The sequence below is a fragment of the Mobula birostris genome, chromosome 11 (genome assembly GCF_030028105.1).
Source record: "Mobula birostris isolate sMobBir1 chromosome 11, sMobBir1.hap1, whole genome shotgun sequence".
Classification (NCBI taxonomy): Eukaryota; Metazoa; Chordata; class Chondrichthyes; order Myliobatiformes; family Myliobatidae; genus Mobula; species Mobula birostris.
In genome coordinates, this window is record NC_092380.1 from 80,096,712 (window position 1) to 80,124,681 (window position 27,970).

General features: G+C 39.6%; 1 protein-coding gene across 2 annotated transcripts; it reads right to left on the reverse strand.

Moving 5' to 3' along the window:
• Nucleotides 1–297: 297 nt before the first annotated feature.
• tollip (toll interacting protein) lies at nt 298–27,970 on the reverse strand. Of its 2 annotated transcripts, XM_072272642.1 has the most exons (7): nt 27,769–27,970; nt 25,771–25,920; nt 13,525–13,707; nt 11,265–11,417; nt 8,608–8,698; nt 2,791–2,811; nt 298–1,036 (listed from the first exon to the last, which is right to left on the reverse strand). In XM_072272642.1, the coding sequence occupies exons 1-7, from the start codon at nt 27,802–27,804 to the stop codon at nt 822–824; spliced, it is 849 nt and encodes a 282-aa protein (XP_072128743.1). In that variant the 5' UTR covers nt 27,805–27,970; the 3' UTR covers nt 298–821. The 2 variants fall into 2 exon arrangements, with proteins under 2 accessions (XP_072128743.1, XP_072128745.1); XM_072272644.1 differs by lacking the exon at nt 2,791–2,811 and having other exon boundaries at nt 27,769–27,968.

The window sequence follows — 27,970 nt, forward strand, 5'->3', positions numbered from 1 at the left end:
CTCATGCATAACCAAATGCATAATTGTCTCTTCATTTCTGGATGATTTTCAGGGCTCCACCATGCTGTGTAGTGGGAATTTCCAAGCCATCTACATGCAAGACACCCTTTGGGAAAAAAAATTCAGGAAAACCTTAGAATGACTAGGTGTGGGGTTTTGCATGAAAATTAGACTTTATAATGTCAGTGTCAAACAAGGATACATGTATTACTTACTAAGTATCTTTTGGGTGAGTGGTGAAATGGGAGAAGATAATTTCATTATTCACATCTTTTACATCTACCAAGCCCAGCACCATACAATCCAAACAATTTATTTTTCCCACCTACCCTTTACACCTGCACCTAGCCAGTAATTTTAGGCAATTTTATTTTATAATGAAACTTGTGATATAATACACTATGACTATTCAACTCGTGATATATATCTTTACAACTAATATACATTTTAATAAACTCTTGAGTAACAACAATACTCTGGGAAAGCATTTGACAACCAAACAATGTGCACAGAATTCTGCAGGATGTATAACAGGCCCACTGCAAAAATCATAAGCATCAAGTTAAAACAAAGCTCAGCGGAGAACCTTTTCATAAGTATTATCCGCAAGATGATTGCACCAGCCTCTCTGATCTTAAACATATGCACTAAGATTATGGAATGCTCTAAGTTTAATACAATTACAAACTTTTAGTACAATGTGCAGATTACTGGACACATGCATTCTTAAACCAGATAAATTAGCTGAGAAAGCTCAAAGTCCTTGATGCAGAAATACTTCAGTTATGATGAGGTGTTAGCAACATTGATTGACCATATTTCTACGACTCTTCATTCATCTGAAGCAAGGAGTTAATTGCTGCATCCTTGTTGCCTGCCTGTGCTTCCAACACTGTTCGGATCACTTCTCTGTCCACGTTAGGGAACATATCCTGAATAGATTTGAGATCTTCCTCACTGTACAGACTTTGTGGAGCAGAAACCTGTGTTGGTGCTCCAACAGGGATCATTCCTTGTGTATAAACAGTTGGCACGCCTATAAAGATTTAACAATATTTATTTAAGACAACATGCCAAAAATCTAAAATAAATGTTTAGTACAACAGGGATATGGAAATGGCTCAGCATGCAATATACAAGCCTCAGCAAGTGACATTTTGTACGTATTTAACTTACCAAATATGAAATACTGAAAGAATTGTTCAGGAATGCCATGTTGAATTAAATTAACATATACCTAATGTGTACATTATTTTGAGTAAAACAAGCATTGACACTTGTGTTGCAAGCTAAACCATATTTTGTGCCATTTATAATTGCTATGTGGGATATCAAACATTACAATTCCAGTTTTCATTATCCAGTATATGGATAATGGAAACATGATCAAATTCATTTTAAACGTAATTTTCAATTAGTATTTTTAAAAATACAGGCACATTAATACCCTAAAAGAGGGTAATTATACCCAGTTGTTGCCCTAAGTAATTTAAAATAAATGCACTTTGTCAATAATACTATCCAAACTTCCCAGGTAGTATAGTGCTCTTGATCCTGCTAGACTCTAACAATAATGTACCTATCCCCTGCCCCACATACTTTAAAAAGATGCTTGTTCTGACTGTATACTGTTATACTGAAAACCTGGCACAAAGCTGTGCTATAGCCTGGTGCTCCTGCAGTAAAATGGTGATCACATCACTACTAAGTTTGGTGTGGAGTAAACCAGGTAACAGGCAGAGGCTGCCTATGAGAGCTGGTTTGTCCAGTCAATACTGCCATTTGACATTGAGGTACCAGAGCACATCTTCAGGCTGAGTTGCTGTAAAGCTAAACAAGGGGGAGGAATGGGGTTTAAAATAGCAGCATCCATCACCTTCACACCAGCAGGATCCAAGTGATCTGACAACACGTGGAATAGAAGTTGCTCCTGCACCTTAATGCCAAGTAATTATATGCCTAGTACAAGCAGTCACTGCCTATTGCCTGGTACTGAGTCAGAACAATGAAATCACTAACCATATTGTGAGTGTTGGTGTGCCAGAGGGCTGAGCCCTCAACCAGATTGAGCAGGTGTTCATACCAGGTTCCTGGCACTGCAGTACTGACAAGAAACACTTCTCCACATGCATAACATGAATATTGACCCGTATGTGCTGATTCCACCAGCATTCTTGCTACTGGGAATGCATCTCAAGCACTAAGTGAGGTACCAATGAACCGCTTTTGGGCAAAATCAAAAAACTTCTTTGCATGCAATATTTACAAATGTTTCATATTACTGAAACAGAATTAAAGTTCACCAACTTAATTCATGCAGGCTGTTTGCAACTTGTCAGAATAACTATTAAAGTATCTACACTTATCCAACGGAATAATTTTGTGAGCTGGAAGTTTTAACCAAAATATTACTCGAATTTCAATTTGTCTGTCATGCCAGTACAAATTCCATAAAACTAGTTACTTAACTAATAGTCTGAAAGTAATACTTCTGCAGATCAATACTAGGTTTAACATGAAAAGCTTTCAAAACAAGAGTGGCTTTAGAGGAACACATTTTAAAGTGTGCACCTACTATGCTGGCAAAACATCTGTAATTGGTGCAAGTGTGAAGATTTAGTTTGCAAGCACAAAAATAATACCAATGCAGGTTAGTTCAATATTAAGCTAGACTTCATTTACTGATCCAATGCAAACATTATGCAACAGCCACTTTAAAGTACAAAGCAAATGCATATTGAAGGTGTTCATGCAGACATTTTACCCTGTGAGAAAAATCTTAAAACTTACCCAATGCAAAATACTCAAGCCCTGAAGTGGGAAATAGGAAATTTAAAGCAGCAAAACACCAAGGAGCACATTAATAACATGTCCGAATAAATTTAATTAATTAGTAAGCTAGCCAAACAAATAAACAATTCAATTTACAACCATAACCCATGCATAACCGATTCTAATAATTTGATTCCTGCACAGAAATTGAAACATGTACAGTAGGTTCCATGGGCAAGAAAGATTTCCAGCACTAACAGAATGACAATGAGTAGTGGTTATGCAATACCAATCTGCTCAATTTCTAAGTACAAATGGATCAGAAATAACTTTAGTCATGAACATTTTGATGTGAGTATGCAAACATTAAAAGTTCGTCTCTCGCTCGGGTTAACTAATCATGATACAAAAGTCCAGAAAAATCTCTTAAATCTACTCCAGTTTCAATTATATGATTGGCAGTCAGATGTTAAAACCAAATCTTTAATGAAAAAGAATATTTAAATTGATGTATTACACGCTATTACTGCTAATGAAGAACTTTTTATGATTTTAAAAGTTAATAGTTGATTTTGTTTTACGGGTTAGACATCTTTTGCCCCAAAATGGGCACTGCACAGTGTAGGCAATTAGCAATCCAAAGACTAGCCTGGCAGTGGACATCAGCATTCCCTATAACTAGAACCAGCCACCCACTACAATACTGGTCCCTTGCCCACATCTGGTAGGGAAAGAAGAGTTCAATACTTTAACAATCTTTAAGAGTTGCTTTTTAATCAAAATCCAGTAGTTTGCATTCTTTGGGAACAATTATTACATAGTGAAGTAATCATGGTGATATTTAAACAAAACTTTTAGGGTTCATTAGTCCAAGATGCATTTAACAAAATGCTACTTAATTGATAACTACATCTGATTAGTTATGAACTATATAGCACCTTTAAAGGAATTCTTAGGAATTCTTTTAAAACTTTAAAGGAATGTATTATATAGGTCATATAACAGTGGACGGGATATGTCATTATACAGGTTAAAAATCCACTTCCTTCAAGCTTATGGTCATTTCTTCACTTACCCTACCTCTGAATTGCTAAAACATTTAAGACCTTGTCTCATGAATAATGCGCAGTGAAGTCATCAGTGAGCTGGGGACCACTTAGCTGTTTTGTGCATGCTGATAGTGATTTACAAGAATAGTTGGTGTAGATTCTCTTTTAAAACTTTAGCCCCAGTAAACTAAAACAGGTCTTCTCTTGAAAAAAAGAAAAGCATTATCCAATTGCTTTTCACAGGGTGCAGTTTGGTAGAAAAAAAGCTACATGCACTAATACAGACAGAAACACACAGATGGCATAAGACCTCAAAGGTAAGAACAACAAGCACTAACATAATTAAATAGCATTACTACACCTCCACTGGTGAATGTGCCAGGCAATTATTATAAAGACATAAGACACAAGGCCTGGTTTCTTAGGGCAAGAAGGCTGCAAAAGCAAATGTTGGGCCGATGTGGTTGATGCACCATATTTGAAAGTTGCTGATTAACAACTATGAAATCAGAGAGCAATTTCTCCTTCCTGCTGTGCTGCAAACAATACTCAAAAACTACAGGCAGCTAGCTATTCAAATTGCAGAACATTCTTTAAAAGTTTAAACAGATTACTTCTAGTACATCCAGTTAGATTTTAATGGACTCATTCTTAACCACAGCATAACATAATGACCTATTTTTCCAGGTGAGCAGGCACCAACTCTCTCCTAAAAGAGGTTCCAAATAGAACACTGCAGCACAGCAGGCCTTTCAGCCCACAATGACATACTGATTTAGTTCAATCTAAATCTTCCCTTCTATGTAGCCCTCCACTTTTCTTTCATCATGTGTCACTCCAGCAGCACATTTTATGCTATAAAAAAACCTACCAGACTTACCCCCTATACTTTTCTCCGATGACCTTAAAATTATGTCCCCTCCATATTAACTATTTCCACCCCAGGAAAAAGTCTTTGGCTCTTCACGCCATTTATGTCTTATACACCTCTCATCCTCCTTCACTCCAAAGAGAAAAGCCCTAAATCACACAATGTACCTCATGAGACACGTTCTCTAAATCACCCTGGTAAATCCCCTCTGTATCCACCCTATAATGAGGCAACTAGAACTGAACACAATACTCGAAGTGTGGCCTGACCAACGTATTATAGAGCTACAAAATTGACTCTCAGCACTTGAAATCAATTCACCAACTAATGAAGGATAACACACAATTCAATTTCTTAATCACCCTATCAACTTGCGCGGTAGCTTTGAGGGATCTATGAATGTGGACCCCTTGATCCCTCTGTTCCTCCACACTGAGAATCCTGTCAGAGGCTGTCCTCTGGCACAAGCCTGAGACAGTGTGTTCTACAGGCCAGTGCCACAACTGGAAGGCCATTGGGGAAGTTGAAAGGTCAGTGGTTCAGTATCAAGGCACACCCCCACCCACATACCCACCTTCCAGCCAGAAAGACCAGTTGGCAAGCCAGATCATCTGGCTCAGTATGATTAAAGATACGCTGCCCATACACTAAACCATCTGCATACTGGAATGCTCCTTAACCTCTACCGCCTCAAATATCTAATTTACCAGAAGCTCACCCTTGTTTTATTCACCCATTACCTGATGTTTCAATGGAGTGGCATGGTGCTCAGATTTTCCTGGAGAACCTTGGGATGTGGTTTTATGTTGTAGGTATTTACTGAAAGGCACTTCATTATGGATGGTCCAATCATTTATACAAGATTATTGAGCAGTAATAAATTTTAATGAATTTACTAAAATTCATACGCAGCATAAGCTTCAGATTAAATCATAAAACAGAAAGAGGAAAATAAAAAAGTTTGTGACATTCATTCATCTCATCTTTCAAACACAGATGGTTTCCAGTTCATTACTTAGAAAGATTCAGAGTGCAAGCACAACTATTTCTATTTGATGATCAATTTTGTCTTTAAAAACAGATTGGCAGTAGGTTACGCAATGCCGAAAATCAAACAGAAACAGCCATTCTATGAGATGCTGGACACTGCAACTGTCATGCCTTCATCACAGGACAATTCTGAGTCTGCCACTATTGCTAATTAGCCAGTTATACAGTGCCTAGAAAAAGTATTCACCCCTCCCCCCCCCCCGGAAGTTTTCATGTTTTATTGTTTTGCAATATTGAATCATAGTGGATTCAATTTAGCTTTTTTTTTTACATATACTGATCAACAGGAAAAGACTCTTGCGTCAAAGTTAAAAGTGATCTAAATTAACTACAAATAATTGACTGCATAAGTATTCACCCTGTTTAATATGACATGACAAATCATCATTGGTGCAGCCAATTGGTTTTAGAAGTCACATAATTAGTTAAATGGTGATCTGTTTTTGGAAACCAGTTTGCAGTCAAGGTGTTCCAATTACTTGTAATAAAGTACACCTGTATCTGGAAGGTCCAACTGCTGGCGAGTCACTATCCCGGGAAAAAAACTACACCATGAAGACAAAAGAAAAAGAACACTCCAAGCAACTCCACAAAAAGGTTATTGAAAAGCATAACTCAGGAGATGGATTCAAGAAAATTTCAAAGTGACCGAATATCCCTCAAACATCAAGAAATGGAAAGAATATGGCATAGCTCTATATCTGCCTAGAGCAGGCCGTTCTCAAAAACTGAGTGACCGTGCAAGAAGGGGACTAGTGAAGGAGGCCACCAAGAAATTCTGGAGGACTTAAAAGCTTCAATGGTTGATATGAGAGAGACTGCGCATACAACAACTGTTGCCCAGGTGCTTCACAAGTTGCAGCTTTATGGGAGAGTAGCAAAGAGAAAGCCATTGTTTTAAAAAAAAAACTCACATGAAATCCCAGCTAGAGTTTGCCAGAAGGCATGAGGGAGACTCTGAAATCAGCTGGGAGAAGGTTCTATGATCTGACGAAACCAAAATTGAGCTTTTTTGGCCATCAGACTAAACAGTATATTTGGCATAAGCCAACCACCACTATCATCAAAAACACACCACCCCACCTTGAAGCATGATGGTGGCTGCACCATGGTGTGGGGATACTTTACTGAGACAGGCTCTGGATGCTGGTGAAGATACAGGGTAAAATGAATGCAGCAAAATACAGGGAAATCCTGGAGGAAAACCTGATGCAGTCTGCAAGAAAACAACAACTTGGGAGAAGATTTGTTTTCCAGCAAGACAACAACCCTAAGCACAAAGCCAAAGCTACACAGGAATGGCTTAAAAACAACTAAGTTAGTGCCCTGTAGTGGCCAAGTCAGAGTCCAGACCTTAATCCAATTGAGAATTTGTGGCTGGACTTGAAAAGAGCTGTTTACTCATGATCCCCATGCAATCTAACAGAGCTTGAGCAGTTTTGTTAAGAAGAATGGGGAAAATTGCGCTGTCCAGATGTGCAAAGCTGATGGAGACCCATTCACACAGAATTAAGGCTGTAATTACTGCCAAAGGTGCATCTACTAAATACTGATTTGAAGGGGGTGAATACTTATTTTAAAAGGAATAACACCAGTTCTGTCCTTAGTGAAATCGGATGCAAGATTTGCAATATGCAGTTTTCAGTGCTAATAACTTAATTTTTTTTTTAATTATGAGTTCAAGTTTATTGGATTGGATCAAAACAATTACTCTAAAAATAGTGTACAGTTCTAATGAGACAGCAAAAATCAGCCTCCTGTAATGTGCTGCTTACATGAGCATAAGAATTCTCTATAGAGTTCTGATGATCGAAGTTAGTAAAGGTTTCTAAGATTCTTTTAGGTTAATATTTTATTTAGTGTATATTCTTAGCAAATAAAAAATTACATTTTTTTTAAACGTGCAAATAAATTTAAAGAAAGATGATAATGCTGAAATTGGAACATAAATTCAAAAGAAGATTCTGCAATATCTAAGTGGGTACCTCTAACACATTTTGGACTGTAAACAACAAACCAGGTGTAAAAAAAACGGAAAAGGTGCTTGCTTATACTGTTCAGTATTTGGCAGGAAGTGATCCAAAATTAGTTTTCCCATAGGACTACAATTCCAACCTCAACTGAAATTCAGTCCCACATACCATGACATGACAAATTACACCAGCCACACCAGTGTGGCTGGATGCAATATTACAAGTAATTCTACTGTTCATTCTGCTCAATTCTGTATACCTGACAGACACTGTATGGTGTTTAAAAAAAGTTTCTCACTCAGAGGAAGGGCAAAGTTATTTTTTAAAAAATAGGGATGGGAAAGATGAAACAAAATCAAAAATAATTAAACAAGCAAAATGTCCAATAACACCAACATCCTGTGAAAAGAGAAAAATGTGAAATGGCATGCGAGTAAGTCCAAGATGCTCTCCCGTTAACCTTCAATCTCTTGCATATTGGAGGAGGATCCCTCTACAAGCATTGTCACCCGATGGCACTTCTTTCATGCTGAAGTTCAATGAGCAGTGGAGCCCTTTTCAGCCATAGAGTAAGGTAATTAAATGAAGTTAAATTTCCACAATGATCAGGAAGCAACTTTGGTTGATTTTCCCCACTTGCCAAACCAGGAAACTGTCATATTACAGCTGTCTCCTCAACTGAGCAATATAATCAATAAAACTTTGTATTTTAATCAATAAAGCTTGTTAAATAAATAAACAGCTTGTATGAACTCGGAAACAATAAAAGGGCCCTGCAGCCTCTTCTCCAATTGAGAACATTTGTTTTACTTGAATATTTGAATCATGTACATCCTGGTGGATACAAACAGATTAGAATGTTAAAAGAAGAATCTGAAAGATTTAATCATACCTGTAATTGGCACATATCCTAATCCCTGTTGGTAGACAGTGGGCATCAGTACTACTGGTTGTGGCTGCACGAACATGTTTGGTGGCAGAGTCTATTTGAAGAACGAATAGAAACATTACAGGAGTGCAGTACTTTCCTTTCAAACTGTATAATTAAATGAAGGTGTTGCGAGATTTTTTTTTAAAAAATCAACTTATCCCATATAATCTTTGTTTCAACTGCAACATTCACCAGTATAATACAGCAGCAAAATTATCCAAATGGAAGTGAGTGAAACAAACCAATATCTTAAAGCAAATTCTGCCGAGGAGTGCATCTAATCATTTAGAAAACATAGCAGGGTAAATATTACAATTTGGAGTTACCTAGTACAAACTATGAAAATACCTCTGTACAGGTGGCAAAAACAAAATGCAGGTTCATGATTCCTAACATGCAAAAGTCCCCATTTCATCTTTGTCATGCTAAACTCCTGGTTGGTTTATACTCTATCCTCAAAGTAGGTCATCCAAAACACTATCACCCACATTCTATCTCTTACCAAATCTCATTGTTCACTGAAGTACACAAAATAAAATTCTCGCTCTCAATTTAAAACCATTGGTGAGCTTTCCTAATTGTGTAGAATGTAGTTTCAGAGGTGGAGAGGGTCAGCAACTTTAAATTCCAGTGTGTTATCATTTCAGAGGATCTGCCCTGGATCCAGCACACAAAGGTAATTACGAAGAAAGCATGGCTGCGCCTGTGCTTCCTTAGGAGTTTGCGGAGATTCAACAGGACATCTAAAATTCTGACAAACTTCTATAGATGTGTGGTGGAGACTGGCTGTATCACAGCCTAGTATGGAAACACCAATGTCCTTGAATGGAAAATTCTGCAAAAACTAATAGATACGCCCCAGTCCATCACGGGTAAAGCTCTCCCAACCATTGGTCTACACAGAACGTTACTGCAGGAAAGCAGCATCCATCATCAGGGAGTCCACTGTCCAGGACATGCTCTCTTCTCACGGTGGTACAGGAGCCTCAGGACTCTCACCACAGTTTCAGGAACAGTTAATACCCCTCAACAATCTGCCTCTTGAACAAAAGGGGATAATTTTACTCCACTTGCCTCATCGCTGAAATGTTTCCACAACTTATGGACTCACTTTTAAGGTTTCCTTATCTCATGTTCTCAATATGTATTGCTTATTTATTATTCTTACTTCTTCCACCCCCCTTTCTTTTTGTATTTTCACAATGGTTGAATGCTCAACACAAAATAATCTGCAGATGCTGGGGTCAAAGCAACACTCACAACACGCTGGAGGAACTCAGCAGGCCGGGCAGCATCCGTGGAAAAGATCGGTCGACGTTTCGGGCTGGAACCCTTCGTCAGGACTGTAGGAGGAAGGGGCATTGACCGCTTCGTTGAGCACCTCTGCTCTGTCCGCCAAAACAGACAGGATCTCCCAGTAGCCACCCACTTCAACTCTGCTTCCCATTCCCATATGTCCATACATGGCCTCCTCTACTGCCATGATGAGACTAAACTCAGGTTGGAGGAGCAACACCTCATATACCGTCTAGGTAGTCTCCAGCCCCTGGGTATGAACATAGAATTCTCCAACTTCCAGTAATTCCCTCCCCCATCCCTATGTCACTCTGCCCCCTCTCCCAGCTGCCTACCTCCTCCCTCTTGGTTCCGCCTCCTTCTACTACCCATTGGGTTTTCCCCTATTCTTTCTTCAACTTTCCTGCCTATCACTTCCCTGCCTCGCTTTCCCCACCCCTTTATCTTTCCCCTTACTGGTTCTTTACCTGGAACCTACCAGCCTTCTCCTTCCCACCCTCCCCCCACCTTCGTTATAGTGCCTCTGCCCCTTCTCCCTACAGTCCTGACGAAGGGTTCCAGCCCAAAACATCGACCGATCTTTTCCACGGATGCTGCCCGGCCTGCTGAGTTCCTCCAGCGTGTTGTGAGTGTTGTGTTGAATGCTGAGGGTGAGAGGGTGAGAGTGTAAGAGTGTGTGTATATACATACGCGCGCGCCCTTAACTCTGTCAGGGCACCGTCATGACAAGCTATTATACTCATCGTACAGCATGTCTTGGGCATCTGAAACCTGGCAGAGCCCATCCCTCTCCAGGTGTTTTTTTTTACAAAGTCAAGTTGTTAGCTCGACACTCAATGCCGGGAATGGATGGAGAGCATGCAAGGGAGCCGGCCGGATTCGAACTCGGGACCTCTTGCCCCGAAGTCCAGCGCTGATGCCACTATGCCGTACTTTGATAATAAATTTACTTTGAACTAACCTTCAGTTTTAATTGTTACATTTCACTGCCAACCTGTTTGACAGGTCTTAAAATGTATTGTTCCATTAGAAATACAAGTAGACGTAGGTCATTCAGCTCATTTGGTTTTCCTCTGCCATTTGTCATGACCACGGCTGATTTTTTTTTTAATTCAGTGCCAAGGTTAATACACCATGAGCCTTGATTCCTTTAATATCCAAAATGTATCAATCACTGTTTTGAATACCTGCTGCGTGAGCCTCTGATGACATCCCTCCCTCCCTACAGTGCAAACAATGACAAAGTCCCCCACCCTCTCGAAATTTCTTCCAAACAAATCCATAGTAACATGCTCAAAGTGAAAAGTTTGCATTTCACTTACTGCATAAGACATAGCAAGGTTGATCATTCCTTCTTTGTCATCACCCTGTCGCCCACTAAGGCTGTACCATTCATCCACCACTTTTCCTTCTTTTAATGATTCTGGGATAGTTATGTGAGTCCAAGCAATTCTGTCGTCCATGGAGAAAGCTCGCTGCAAGTAGAAAACATATGCTTCAATAAAATATATATAGATGCAACTAAAGGCAAGCTAAAGATATTCAAAAGCAAGGTTAGAATTGTAAGCAAGACAATATTACGATTTAACTTCGTTCTATGATCCTCTGCAAATGGATGAAACTTTACAAAATTATCACTTAGCACAGAATTCTTCAGGTCAGATTTTATATTCCCATCTTCATCAATTTTGCATACACACCAGGTCCAGGGTTTGCTTTTGATGTATGGACAAGGTCACCCTGGAGTCAAGAGTAGAGCGCACAGAAACAGGCTCAAAGGTTTCAACGGTACAATTTAGTGTCAGAGAAATGTATACAATATACATCCTGAAATGCTTTTTCTTCACAACTCAGTTCAACTCATCCATTCCAACCGATATATATTCAGGAGCTAGTCCCATTTCTCTGCATTTGGCACATTTTGCTCCAAATATTTCCTGTCCATGTACGTGGTCCAAACCATTCCTTCAGTTTGGAACACTCAATGGATCACTGCTACTTAAGAAGAGCAAGAAAGGAAAACATGGAAATTATAGACCAGTTAGCCTATTATCAGGATTCAAGGGAGTTATTAAAGGTGAAAGTACATTTATTATCAAAGTACATATACATTATATAACCTTGAGATTCGTGCATGTATATATTTTTTTTCACATAATCGCGGCTTCGATTCGGCATGTGCCAATCTTTCATGCTCTTCCACGCTCTTAGCAACAGTCCCTCCGCCTTGCCTTCCATTGGTCCTGTCACATTGAATTGCCTCCAAGTCCAACGGGACTTGGGATGATTGTTTGCCAGAAAAAAGTGTGGTTAACAAAGTATTTAGTTGCTATCCTTGGATTCGTTAGCCACCAATCAGAAGTCGCTGAGGTTCCCCAATGCCATCTTAAACCACATTAACAACAGAGTTAGAAAACACCTAGAAAGCTTCTAACTGATCAGTAGAAACTAGCATTGTGTTTAAAAAATCACCTCCAATTAACCTGAGGAGAAGGGTGTGTCAAGGTATGAGATAAAAAGTTTCAGAAAAAACTTAACTTAAATGGCCTTGAAGGGAAAACATTGCCTGTTTAGGAAACTGATTGACCACCTGGAGGCGCGAGTAGGGATGATAGGGAAAATGCTGAAATTGCCCAGATATGGCTAGTGGTAGCTTCATAGGATCTGTGTTGTGGGTATATTATTCACTGTAGTGATCAAATGACACATTTAGATAGAAAGACATCAGTCCAAATTGGCGTGTGGCCATGTGGTTAAGGCGTCGGTCTAGTGATCCGAAGGTCGCTAGTTCGAGCGTCAGTGAGGCAGCATGTTGTGTCCTTGAGCAAGGTACTTAACCACACATTGCTCTGCGACGACACCGGTGCCAAACTGTATTGGCCCTAGCGCCCTTCCCTTGGACAATATCGGTGGCGTGGAGAGGGGAGACTTAGAGCATGGGCAACTGCTGATCTTCCATACAACCTTGCCCAGGCCTGCGCCCTGGAAACCTTCCAAGGCGCAAATCCATGGTCTCACGAGATGACTAACAATCCAAATATTAACAATGTTAATTGGCGAATGACAAAACTGGAGGATATTGTGGCATTGTCAATGGAACCATTAAATTGTGGTAAGTTTCTTTTTACAGAGATTAAGCAAACAGACAAGGAAAACAGCGGCAAAGGACTTCAATGAAATATCAGTTATACAGAACCGTAACAAGCCCCAGCCCAGAACCACCAATTTTAAGTTAATTGTAATTTATTTACCTACCTTAACATCTACCCCTCCACCAGATTTACCACTAATACCTACCTACGTATTAGGGGCAATTTACAGTAGCCACAACTTTAGAATATGGAAAGCAACAAGAGAATCCAAAAGGAGACCCACACAGTCAGAGGGAGAATATGAAAACGCTATGGAAATACCACCAAAGGTCAGAATTGAAAACAGAGGCATCAGGCAGCACAAATTTAAATAAATGCACAATAATTAAGTAAGCGTAAAAAAAATTGCAGACATTTTAAAATTTAATTTCTTAGCAACTCTGCTGAAAAGCAACAGAGATAATGTGAAGATGTTGTGTTAGACAATTACCTCATCAAATATCTCCAGGTAGAAGGAATCAACCCCAGGTGGCACAGTGCACTGTATAACTTTGTTCCATCTTGGGTTTTTTGCTCCATTGTGTGCTGTGGGCGTCTCATAAACAGCATAACCAAGACGTATTCTGCAATATGGATCCATGCGTGTCATTCCATAGTTTTTTGCCAGTTTTGCCTATGAAATTTACATACACAATTGGATAAATAAAATGCAACATAAACTATTAGATATCATCAGCTGCAGAAATTCCAGTATTGCTAAGGCTCTAACCAGCTAGGATTTTGTGAAACTGCTTGCCCAAATAGATCCTAATCAGGGATGCCAATATGTCAAATGTATCCACAATTCTGTAATCATCAAGCGGCCCATAATTCCAGACTAGATGTGGATGGCCTTTCCAACTAAAGAATGAACCCCAGTATCACTAAGTAATAAGTCCGATGTCCCTTCAGTTTATTCTTTGAGCACCTTTATAAAAAGTGCAAAAATTAGGTAATGCATTTCCTTCTACTAGCAAATGGCATGTACTCTCTTTGCTGAAGGAAGTAAATAAAAACAGAACAGGAGAGGGAATAATTACATTTTACTACCTAATGTTTAAATGTTTCAAACCCAAGGGAGTCACAGGCTGCCAACCAAATAATGTGATCAACACAAATAATATGCAAGTATCAGCTTTTCTGAATCACTTAGCAGAAAAAGTCTACAAAATTAGTTTCTGTTATCAAAAGAACTATGGGGAAGAAATATTTTAAGCTCTCAGTTCACATAGGATCATTTTAAATGTGAAAACTTAAAGGCAGGTTGAATTTGAAAGGGAGATTCAAATATCTACGCATTTAACAACTGAGTGAGAAATTCGCTCCTTCTCCAATCTTATCCTTGATCCCTAAACTGTTGTTGTTGTTGAGTGCTGTCCAGTTGTCAACTCATGACGATCCTAGTGCAGTTCTGGCAAGATATGGAAGTGGATTGCCAGACTTTTCTTCCACACAGAGTTGCCCAGGTTAGGACATGGCCATATTCAATCTCAGGACCATCCACCTCAAAGTCTAGTGCTGATACTACTACACCACTGGCCAGCCCGACCCTCAAACTACGACAAAAAAACTACACCTTCTGGCACCTTTAACTAATAATTGGAATGATTACTGAAAGGGAAAAATCTAATCATTTATTGGGTCCTTGCTAATTTTTTTTTTAGGTATTTGGAAGGAAATTATATCGTAGGAGTGTCGACAAAAATCAACACGAGTGTAATTACTTTTAATATACACTTTATTACCACACAAACAAATGGCAATATCATATATACATCAGAAAAAACCTCATCGTCCCTCCGCCAAAACATAATAACATGCAACGTAATATGTAACATACAGGATGAACTTAACTCTGTCTGGGTGAGTTCTGCCTAATGAAATTAAGGAGTCCCTACAGTACCAATTTTTTTAAAAGTAACTGAGAGACTTACAACAACCTACGGATGCTCACCACTAAAATCGAGGCGAGAAGACTGCAACTAGCGGGGCACTGTCTATGCCACCCCGAGCTACCTGCCAGCCTAGTCATCATATGGGAGCCCAAGCATGGGATGATGAACCCTGGGAGCCCTCCCAAGACTATGGTCAACACACTCCTAGAAGGCAGCGGCGCGGCTAATGTAGATGAACTGAACACACTGATGAGGGAAGGAGAAGTGGAGAGTCTGTCATCGTGCCCGACGCCAGCCCCCTAGGCCTGAGTCGAGGTAGTAGTAGTATGATTAATGACCAACAAACATGTTCAAATGCTATTAAATGAGCTTCTCAGTTCAAATTCAGCTAATTAGACCATCTGTAGTAATCATAAATAATCTAGTGTAATGAAACTTTCAGAATGCTTTTACAGATCTCTTAATTCAGTAATATCATTCAGGGAAGGAAATCTGTTCTCCTTGATGTAGAGTGGCCCACGCAGACTACAGGTCCACAGCAACATGAAGGACACTTGACTCCGCTCTGAAAACTATCAATTTGTCTAAAACTTCTGTTACAAAATCAGACTGACCACTCAGTATCGATCTGAATGAAACAAAGGAATGTGCTCAAAACAACTTTATTTTCTTTTTGTCCAAGTATCTGATAACTTGTGCCCAAGATGGGAATCAAACCATTAAGCAGCAGCCCAATCTCACAAAAATCATACTTCTGTATATGTATCAACTTCTTTCAGCTCTCTGGACACATCCTCTCCCACCACTAGAAGACTAACTGGACTCAATGACACAAATGACAGTGCTGTTGGCAGGGAAAGAATAGTGACGCTCTTAACCAGCACTACAATCATTCTAGTTCTGATACCCTGCTCGAGGGGGTAGCTCAAGGTATTGTTCTACCCTCAGCTGTGCATCATAACGATCTGTAGTGAGATGTCCAAATTCATTAGTACTTTCCCAGATAGTGACTGCACATGCAAGATCTGGAGACAGTAAGAACATGGTGTGAAAGTTCTATGTTATAATCATACAGGTGCCAGGCCACAACCATTTCTGAGATAGAGCTAAAGCACCTTTCCCCAATGTTGCCATCATCATAACATTTATGTCCAGAAACATAAATCTCTCTTATGAAAGTAGGCTGAAGGTGAGAAATTCTATGGTGTTATTCACCTATGACTCTCAATGACTTTTTTGAAATCTACAAAGCACAAATCAAAAGTGTGATGTAATACTTTCCAAATGCTTAGATGAATACAGTACCAGTAACACAAGAGTGATACACGCCCCCCCACAAGAACAAACCAATCCACTTGATTGGCTGCCACGATACATTTACCATCACAACCAGTGGCAAAAATGTACCCTCTACAAGATGCACTACAGCAGCAATTCAGTGATTCTTCTGAAATGGTACTTCTTAAATCTGCAACCTGTACAATCAAGTTATATAATATCCTGACTTGTGTGAGGGGGTTTTCAATGTGTCTTCTCTGGCTAGGAGGGCGGCTAAATCGCTTGCAGTGCCAGGGGGATCATTTCAGGGGATCAGCCCCTCTAGTTGTTCAGCTGATCAGAGAGGTGTCGGGAAACTTCATGGAGGCCCAGTGGGGGCACAGCTTGGGGTCTCTGGGGAAGCACGTTCCCAGCAATGTACCAATGAACTTCCACAAGGAAAAGACCCTATTCCTGAAGGCTTAGAGGGACCATGCCCCAGGGTTTTGTTATGGATAGAGGGAAGCGATGCTAAAACCATCCTTGACCCCGGGGCGCAGGTCAACTTGTTGTACAGTTCGTTTTACAACCGGTGTCTGAAGCATTTACCCTTGACAACCGCAATGGCACCAGAGATTTTGGGTACCAGTGCCAGTAGTTATCCAGAAGACGATGATTGGTTAATGACCCTGGAGTTCATGGGGGCATTGTCTGGGCACTCAGCGTGTCGAGTTGCTTCTGAGGACGTGTGTAGCAGCCTTGAGCCCGTACCAGATTTAAGCCAGACCCAGCGATGGTATGGCCTGGGGGAGGTATCTGAGGGTGAGACCCTCTTAGTAGATGCTCCGACTACCACGAGGGAGGGGAGTTGAGTGCTGAAGACACCTCAGTGAGAGAGAGAGGTCGCAGCAACTGGACCCCGGTGCCGTGGAAGATGGAGGCAGCGTGTGTGTGGATTATGCGACGTGGTTTAATGTGCTGGATCTGAGAGGTGGAGCTGTCGAGCCGAAGATGGCCGTTATTAGTTCCCTAGGATTCTTCCGATCCAAAAAGATGCCCAAGGGCATATCCGGAGCCCCTGCATCCTTCCCGCGGGGCATGAGGAAGACCATGGGGGAAGTGAAGGTGTGTGGAGTTTTGGCGTATGTGGATGACCGCCTAGAGCTTGGATTCGCCTGGGGGGACTATGAAGCGAGGCGAGTGGCTGAGCCCGGGCGACAGAAGCGAAGTGTCAAGTATGGAGGAGTTTTTGGCCGGGGGAGTTTGGTGCAATGTGAGAAAAATGACCCGACATACCAGTTGAACTTCCTGGTGGTGGAGCCCTGGTTACTATGACTATGTGACTATTTGATGTGCAATGCACAGAAATTCCCTCTGAACCCATGTACCTATTGTATCTCTTTAAAAGTCAACTCTTTGACCACGATTTTGGGTTTTGCTGATATGATCAACACTGGCTTTTATACATACTGTGATTTTTCCCCTCAAAAATGAAAGTTATTCACAAACACAGACTGAAACAGAATATAACTGTGTCTCTTGTTTGCTTATAAACATAAAACTACCGATTTTGACTGAAATACAAAAAAAATGCAAAGGTTGGAATATCCTCTATATTATCTGTATAACTGGTTATTGCAATATAAAGATTTAGAATTTCGAGCCATTACGAACTTTAATTCTGGAAGTTCAAAATCCAACTGTTTTAACCTTTCAGGTTCTATTTCAACCTTTAATGTTTTTTAACAATTACATTGATCTACTAAGGCCTTCAGTCAGTTTCTGATTTATAAATAAAAAATAAATTCTGTAAACATTGAAAAACTGCAGCTAAAAGGAACTAATGAACCAGCCAAACATCAAAGATACTTGACAATGACTGCAATAGTAATTCTACCTTAATCTGTTTGGTTTGTGTAAAGTTTCAAACTACATTTCCAGACAAGTGCTATTTTATACTCAAATCATTTGACATTATAATTACAATACAAAATTAGAGTTCTAAGTTGTAAGAAACTGTAGCTCAATATGCCAGTGAAAAAATATTTCCATAAACTTTTTTTTGCACAGCTAGAGCAAGTAACAATAAAACTGCTGTTGATATGCAATTGATGACCTCCGTATCAGCTGGATAGATTGCTTTCGTCCCAATACGATACACTAGCTTACATCAAAAAGTTGTAGATTGGCTTACTGATACCCAAACTGCTTTTGGTCTGAGGTGCAAGTCCATGATGCCCTAGTTGTTCAATAAATATGCATTCCCTCCTTGAACTATAAAAGGTACAATTTGGTACAACCCAATATTTCCACTGTAGAAGTGTGCAACATAACTGGGGAGCATTTCCAACTAATGCAGGTTTATAAGAAATTTAATAATCAAGAAACATTCTTGACATTACATCACGATTCTAAAGTGCATGGACCTATTCAAAGAGGAGCAAAGTGTTATGCTGTACACACAGGAACAATTTCCACTTTAAACATTCAGCAACTTGTTCAAAGATTTTTGTGCAGGTCAGGAATGTGCTTTATACCAACAGTTAGCATTGGAACTGAATGGCCTTTGAACAGTGTTCAAATATAATAACAACCAAATATTGATTTACTTCAGCAGCAGGATCACCTAATCATATTGGTTCCTAATATTAATAGATGAAGCCAATATGAAAATAATTGATTGAATGCTGTATTAGCGCTCAACAGTACAACACCTTGTTGTAAGGGTGGTTCCTGAACAGACAGGTCTGAGGCTAAGGAAGAAGAATAGAAAGTTATGAAGGTAAAAGATTAAACAAAATGAGTGTTATTTTGACAATTTCCTCACGTTAGGAATAAAATTTAATGACTAACTCATTAAGAGAAAGGGGAAAAGAGGAAGGAGAAAGCGAGACCATATATCTTAGTAAAATTCATAGAGAAAGATGGCAGGATTGGAGCTTCAGATATTAACAATAATTTAAGGATTAATCTGTGACATACCATAGCAGGGTACTATCCAGTTCTGTTACATATTTAATATTTTAGTAATAATCTTGTAAATATATTCTTTGATTAAGCATTCCTTGTTGTTCATATAATTTCTTATGGTTATATGTAAAAATACATGAATTGCATACATCATGCTCTGTGATATATGTGCACCTCACTTAAACTAAAACAAAGTTACTCACATTTTGAACTCCCATCTTTTCCTTTTAACTAGTTTAATGCGAGTTATAAAACATAAAATTGGCAACAAGGTGTTTTTAAAATGAACGACTACCTACTTGTGGAAGCTCAGCAAGACATTAGAGTTTTAAAAAAAATACAGTGTAGCATGTGTCCTTCAAAGGAAAGACACAGCAGTTTTAAAAAATGTTGAAAATGAAAGAACTTACAGGTTCATAAACATAGAAACATAGAAAATAGGTGCATGAGTAGGCCATTCGGCCCTTCGAGCCTGCACCGCCATTCAGTATGACCATGGCTGATCATCCAACTCAGAACCCCGCCCCAGCCTTCCCTCCATACCCCCTGATCCCCGTAGCCACAAGAGCCATATCTAACTCCCTCTTAAATATAGCCAATGAACTGGCCTCAACTGTTTCCTGTGGCAGAGAATTCCACAGATTCACCACTCTCTGTGTGAAGAACTTTTTCCTCATCTCGGTCCTAAAAGGCTTCCCCTTTATCCTCAAACTGTGACCCCTCGTTCTGGACTTTCCCAACATCGGGAACAATCTTCTGCATCTAGCCTGTCCAATCCTTTTAGAATTTTATACGTTTCAATCAGATTCCCTCTCAATCTTCTAAATTCCAGTGAGTATAAGCCTGGTCGATCCAGTCTTTCATCATATGAAAGTCCTGCCACCCCAGGAATCAGTCTGGTGAACCTTCTTTGTACCCCCTCTATAGCAAGGATGTCTTTCCTCAGATTAGGGGACCAGAACTGCACACAATACTCTAGGTGTGGTCTCACCAAGACCTTGTACAACTGCAGTAGTACCTCCCTGCTCCTGTACTCAAATCCTCTTGCTATGAATGCCAGCATACCATTTGCCTTTTTCACCACCTGCTGTACCTGCATGCCCACTTTCAATGACTGGTGTACAATGACACCCAGGTCTCGTTGCACCTCCCCTTTTCCTAATCGGCCACCATTCAGATAATAATTTGTTTTCCTGTTCTTGCCACCAAAGTGGATAACCTCACATTTATCCACATTAAATTGCATCTGCCATGAATTTGCCCACTCACCTAACCTATCCAAGTCACACTGCATCCTCTTAGCATCCTCCTCACAGCTAACACTGCCGCCCAGCTTCGTGTCATCCGCAAACTTGGAGATGCTGCATTTAATTCCCTCATCCAAGTCATTAATATATATTGTAAACAACTGGGGTCCCAGCACTGAGCCTTGCGGTACCCCACTAGTCACTGCCTGCCAAACAGTGAGCACTGTGTTATAATTGTCATAAATTTAAAAAACAGAAATGGCTGGCTACATCGGAAAGATTGAAGTGTTTGATTACACACAGGTAACTGGATTTTGTATACTGAACAGATTGAGCAATATTTTAAAGCAAACGGAGCAGCCAATGAGAAACAGGTACCAATTTTGCTGAGTGCACTGAATTTAAAGACATACAGTTTGCTTTGAAGTTAAACTGCTTCAACCAAACCAACCAAAATGAGCTTTGCTAATATAATGAAAATAATGCAGGAACATTTAGAACCAAAATCATTGTTGATTGAAAAACATTATATGTTTCATAAGAAGAATCAAAAGGAAGGGTTAGTTCAATGATGGGTTTAATGATACAAATGAGAGATCATTTTGTTTGTGGAATTTTACAAGAAAGCATTCAAAAATGGCTCGTAACAGCAGCACAACTTTTAAAACAGCAAATGAAATAGTTGTATCAGTGGAAACAGCAGATAGAAATGAAATTGAGTTGCAGTCTGGGATAAAAGAGAGCATGAACAAAATTGCTATGTCTAAACAGAAACTGGCCTGATCGAACAAATTGTGTTACTGTTGTGGCAGGGGCTCACATACACCAGACCAATGCAAGTTTAAAGGTGAAAGTTGCAGAAAATGCAATAAAGTAGGTTACATACAAAGAGCATATCAGGCAGACAAAAATGGCCTGCACAGAGAAGATTAAAAGATAAAAATTCACCCTGCAGTTTCAAAAAGAGCATGAGTCAGCATGCTGTTGATGAAAAATCTGATAATAATGAGTGACACAGGGCTAGCTAGCTTTGAGATTTACAAAATGAAAACTAACAATAGACAAGCAATAAGGTTTACACTGGAAATGAACGGCAATTTAATTAAATTGGAATTGGACACTGGCTCAGCTGTTTCAATCACTCCACAAAATGAATTTGAACACCATTTCAAAACTACTAAACTGAAACCTGCAGATATTGAACTAAGAACTTATACTGGAGAAAAGATAACTCCTGTGGGAATGACATTTGCAACAGTGAAATGCAACAACCAGCAAGCCGCATTGGGGTTTTCTGTGGTAAAAACAGGAGAGCCAGCACTGTGTGGGTATGAGTGGCTGAGACAACTACAACTTTTGTATGTCCACCATTTGCATGTCAAATTTCCTCTAATAGAGGCAACCAGAAGTAAATTAAGAAAGGTACTGGATGATGGCACAACTGTTCCCATGCTGTACACCATGAATCGTTGCCCAACAGAGGGCAGACAGGTGTCAGTGCCAACCTCTGTCTCTGCTTTTTTAAAGCATATTGGACCAAGGAAGGACCAGGCTGCTCAGAGGAACCGTGAAAGTTACGAAAGCAATTGTCCGACTATAACAGTTTTTGTAGGCAACAAACCTTCTGATATGTTAATCATGCAGTTACTTGTAAAATGTGGCTTGGTTTTACTCTGGAATAGAGTTGAAGGAGCTTCAGGAAAGTTGCAAGTATTCGGCTTTTTTGAGTATAATGAACCAGAGTCTACTCTGTGTGCATTAAGGATAGTGCATGTACTTTAAGTGGGGATCAAAAAGCTGCTAGTAAAAGTAAATGCAAAGACCAAAGTCCAGCTGGATGAACAAAAGACCAAAAAGAAGTCAATGCAGATACGAAAGCAGGAGGATTCATCAGATGATATTCTGGATGAGCGAACCAAAAGAAATCATTTAATAAGACCATAAGACATACAAGCAGAAGTAGGCCATTTGGCCTAGGAAGTCTGTTCCGCCATTCAATCATGGGCTGATCCAATACTTCCAGTCATCCCCACTCTGCTGCCTTCTCCCTATACCCTTTGATGCCCTGACTAATCAAGAACCTGTCTATTTCTGCCTTAATTGCACCCAATGACTTGGCCTCCATAACCACCCATGGCAATAAATTCCACAGATTTACCACCCTCTGACTAAAGCAATTTAACTGCATCACTGTTCTAAATGGATGCCCTTCAATCCTAAAGTTGTGCCCTCTTGTCCTGAACTCCCCTACTATGGAAAATAACTTTGCCATATCTAATCTATTCGGGCCTTTTAACATTCGGAATGTTTCTATGAGATCCCCCCTCATTCTCCTGAACTCCAGGGAATACAACCCAAGAGCTGCCAGACATTCCTCATAGAGTAACCCTTTCATTCCTGGAACACACATCAAAGTTGCTGGTGAACGCAGCAGGCCAAGCAGCATCTGTAGGAAGAGGTGCAGTCGACGTTTCAGGCCGAGACCCTTCCTCAGGACGTCTAAATAATAGTCTGCCCATTTATTTCCTCCACCAAAGTGCATGACCATACACTTTCAAACATTGTATTTCATTTGCCACTTCTTTGCCCATTCATCTAAACTATCTAAGTCTCTCTGCAGACCCTGTTTCCTCAACACTACCCGCTCCTCACAAAGGGAGCAATAGAAAAATTAATCAGAGAAAACTCCAGTGAACTAACTGCACCTTCCCAAGATCAAGATACACAAACTAGAAGAAAGGTGTCCATACTCAGGGCTGTCGGACCACTGCCTGCAGTCTTAGTGTTAACTCCTACAACCACTATGGAGGAGCCGCTAGAACCTAAGATTGTTTCACTGCCATTAGTCTCACCTGCCAAGCAGAGGGATTCCGTTGTAAGGAAAGACATTATCCCACAAGAGTAAGAAAGCCTCCACAGTGATTAAACCTTTAGGCCTGAATGAGACAATTTTAAATTTAACTATACTGTGTATGTCTGTATAGTAGTTGTATTACATAGAATACTGTGCATACAGTTGAGCTGCATTCTATATAGACTTAGAGCTTCATAGTTAAGCAGAGGAGTGTTGTTTATTTAATATTTCAGTAATATTTGAGCAATGCTGTAAATATATTATTTCAATAAGCATTCTTTTCAATTTTTTTTTATTGCATTATAATCAGTTAAATGAACATATCAATAATAACAATACCAAGAGAACAGGATCACGATAATAGTAATCATATATACAAACATAAGTTTCAAATATCATATCCAGACAGGTCCCCCCGATCTCTTGATAATTGAAACCGAAAAAAAAAGTTCAAAAGATTTGTTTAAGAAAAAAAAGTTCAAAAGATTTATTCAAAAAAAACCCTAAAATAAACAGAAAACAAAACAGAAAATAAAAACTGGGCTGCCATAATTTGTCAATTATAATTACTCTGTCCTTGACTCCATTCCTCCTTCCATAAAGAATTAGATATTACGAAAAAGGATTCAAAAAGAAAATCAACTTAAGTCATATGTATGGAAATATTGAATAAAGGACTCCAAAGTTTCCACGAATTTGATCAAGGAATTAACCGTGATTTATTTCTAGGTTTAAACAAGCTATAGTTTGAGAAAACCACTGAAGAGTAGTAGGGGGATCAAAATCTTTCCACCTAAATAAAATGGATCTTCTAGCCATCAGCGTAACAAATGCTATCAAACGGCAGGCTGAAGATGATAAATAATTAGAATCAATCATTGGTAATCCAAAAATTGCAGTAATAGGATGGGGTTGTAAATCAATATATAAAACTGCTGAAACAATACCAAAGATATCTTTCTAGTATTTCTTCAAAAGAGGGCAGGACCAAAACATATGGGTTAAAGCAGCAACCTCAAGAGTTACATCTGTCACACATAGGGTTTATATGGGAATAAAAATGGGCTAGTTTATCTTTTGACATATATGTTCTATGAACCACTTTAAATTCTATTAAAGTATGTCTAGCACACATTAGTATTAACTAATTTAAGAATCTTTGCCCATTCTCCTGCGGATATATTTACTTGAAGTTCTCGTTCCCATTCATTCTTTATTTTATCAGATACCCCTGAAGGGATTTTCATGATCAAGTCATAGATATTTGTTATTACGCTCTTTTGTAAGGGGTTTAAACTTTTAGATTTTTTTTCCATAGTATCAATTTGATGTGATATCGGAAAGGTAGGCAAAGTAACAGTCAAAAAATTTCTAATCTGTAGGTATCTAAAAAAGTGTGATCTAGGTAAATTGTATTTATTAGATAGCATTCTTTGTTTATGTAATTCATAATGGTTATATGTAAAAAGGTGCAAATTACACATGTGATGACGCTACCACCTGATACATGTGCTCCTTGTTAAGAGTGAGTTTTTGGGTAGATGATTCATTTACACTTAAATGACTTTGGCCACCAATCTTCTGTTTGACAAAGAACAGTGGAGTGAGTTCATAACAATGCATTTCCTAAAAGCTGTGAATACCAGATGCTGCTGACGCCATAGTTTGACCAGATGCTGTAGTTTCGAAGACAATATTATCTATACTTTATAAATATGAATTGTCCTCTATGTTAGCAAGTAAAATACCAAATAAATGTATTGTGGATTTAACCTGCATTCCTAAAGACTGTGAATACCAACCCAGATATGCGGGCGTCAGGAGGAAAGGATGAAGTCAGAAGGTGTGATGTTTTATATGTAGCTTCAAAAGAAAGCACTGTCTATACTTTGTAAACAGGAATTGTCCTTTGTGTTTAGCAAATAAATATCATGCCCTGTCACAGGGCTAGCAGACCTTTCTACCGAAAGCGTCTCCGTCTGTATGATGCCTGCTGTACCTTGTTTTGTCGAATAAAGAAGCTGCTTTGTATCTACCAGTAACTCTGTCTCTCCAGTGATTTCATCCACCCCACAACACTCCTCACTTAAAGCAAAACCAAATTATACACACATGTCGAATTCCTATCTTCTCCTTTTAATTAGTTTAATGCCTTGGATTTACAAAACATAAGTTCATAGTGCAAAACAAAAACACCTCTAACTGATTTTATTTGAGTTACACATTTCGATGTGCCCAAGGTAAAATTAATACATTAAATTACTGCAACATTTGACAGCTAATAAAGACAGTGCATGGATAAGCAGAAGCAATTTACCAGAACACGGTAAACAACTTCTACCGCATTTTGGGAGACTAGCTCTTTTTCAATTATTAGCGAAAAAGCACAATTTACACAAGCAATTTTACAGTAGAGAGGAAAAAAAAATGTGGCCCATTCCTGATACCAAAGCTTTGACTCAAATATGTCCTACCTGTACCACTGTGATGCTTAGTCTGCCCATAGTAGCTGTTTCTGTTCCAAACTGCATTTGCTGAGCTGCCTGTGCATCAAGCTGCACTTGCTGCTGCTGCTGAGTCGGTACAATGCGAAGGAAATCTTGTGGCAGCTCTCCGATGAACACCTTCAATAAAAGAGCAACATTTATACAATTTATTTGCTTCCAGCATACGTCATAATCAACTGACAATAAAACATAATAGAACTGTATTTTAATCTGAACTCCATCTTCCTATTTCTTACTATTCTATTCCTATAAATTGCAAAACATCAAATTTGCTTTAAACATACACAGAGTCAAAATCTACACCTGAGGTTACGAACTGCAAAGATTAAGAATGTTTTAATTTAAAAGAAAAAGTCAACTCATTTCTAATTGGCTCATTAGAATTAGAATTCAAAATTTTACTAGCGTGTGACAGTCCCTCCTGGCTTTCTGACTGGATCATGTATAATAACTTCAACTGCCTGGCAAATGGACTGATCAGGAATACAGAAACAAAGATGAGTCCGCCTTATACAGACTGCTGTGAGAAAACAGTAAGACTACTGAACCATTCCTCCTTTTAACGTCACTCCAAAATAGCTGGTTTTCCCATTTACAGAGCTGTTAGTCAAAACATAAACTGCTACCTCCAATATAAATGAATAAACCCAAATCTCATGCTATCAGAAAAATCTTTCAAGATACACCAGACATAGAAAGTAAAATGCCTGATATTCTTTCATTCTTGGTATCAATGGACTATTGTCCAAACAAAAGAAAATATATGTACAATGGAAGCACAACAGGATGAGAATGGAAATGCTCACATATTTTCCATCAAAATAAATGATTACATTATGAGTAAGTAGAACCACATTCATTCTCCTGCAGGATCGATTCAAGTTGCCAGTCTTCTATGACTGGTGAAAAATTATGGGAATTTAAAAACGTGGGAATTCTCGGAAAGAAAAAAAAAGATACGTTGGAGAAAAAAACGTAGTTATATTTTGGAGACACAAGACACTGCAGATGCTTGAATCTGAAGCAACAATCAACATGCTGGAGGAACTCAGCAGGTCAGGCAGTATCTACGTGGAGGGAAAACAATCACAACAACCCTTTATTAGGACCGGACCCGTTGACTGTGTACTCCCCTGCATAGATGTTGCCTGATCTGCTGAGTTCCTCCAGCATTCTGCGTGTTCAGGATTTTCAGCACCTACAAAATCGCTTGTGAAGTGTCCCTCAGTGAAGTGCGTGTAGGTTAGGTGTAGGAATAGAGGTAGCAATCCTCGACCCGTTAAATTCCTCCAGCTGATTTTTCGTTGTTGAGGTCATATTTGTTTATGCGATTTTATTTCTTAATTTAAAGATGTCAGAACAGCGAGAACGTCCAACTATACTTCCCAAATCTCTAATTAATAATCTGATCACTTTCTCCTGAACGAGTGGTCTCTCTCTCTCTCTCTCTCACCACACACACACACACACGATGAAAACATTAGAAATCGATTCTGGGAGCAGCAGATACAGCAGTCAGTGTAAGTGTCATGTGATGAAACTCCGAGGAATACATTTAATTGCAGTCGATTACAAAAAAAACATATTTTACATGTGATCGTAGAAGGAAGAGAATTGCGTGGTCTCTGTAGATCATATCAAGCTAATTTTACAGTAGTAGAACCGAGTGATCGTCTCTTTAAAATACAACTTGGGGTGACTGGCCACATCAAACCTTTCCCTGAGTCCGGCTGACTACCGAACACTTGATGGCGTTTAATTCTTAAAAACGAAACAGACGATGAATTGCAAGACAGCTGTTGAAAGGAAATCGACAACTAGGGACGAGCGACCGACGCCCCGTCGGCTCTAGTACTGCTGCAGTAGAGCCGGAGCGCGGACTGTCGACCGGTTTGCGAGGCCGCGGGAACTCCCCTCGGGAGCCGGAACAGGGCCGCGGCATCGGTAGGGTGGGTGACATCTTACCGGGCCTCTCTGGGTGGAGATGGTGGTGGCCGCCATGACGAGGAGGCTGTCCGAGTTGTGCCGCCTCGGGTCGACGCACTTGTCCAGCCCAACCTCGTCCTGTGCGGATACCCTCAGCCGCAGGCTACGGAGCGCCGTCTACTCGCGGCCCTTCACCAGCGACTGGCCGCGCCCGCTGACGTCAGCGCCTGCCCGCCCGCCG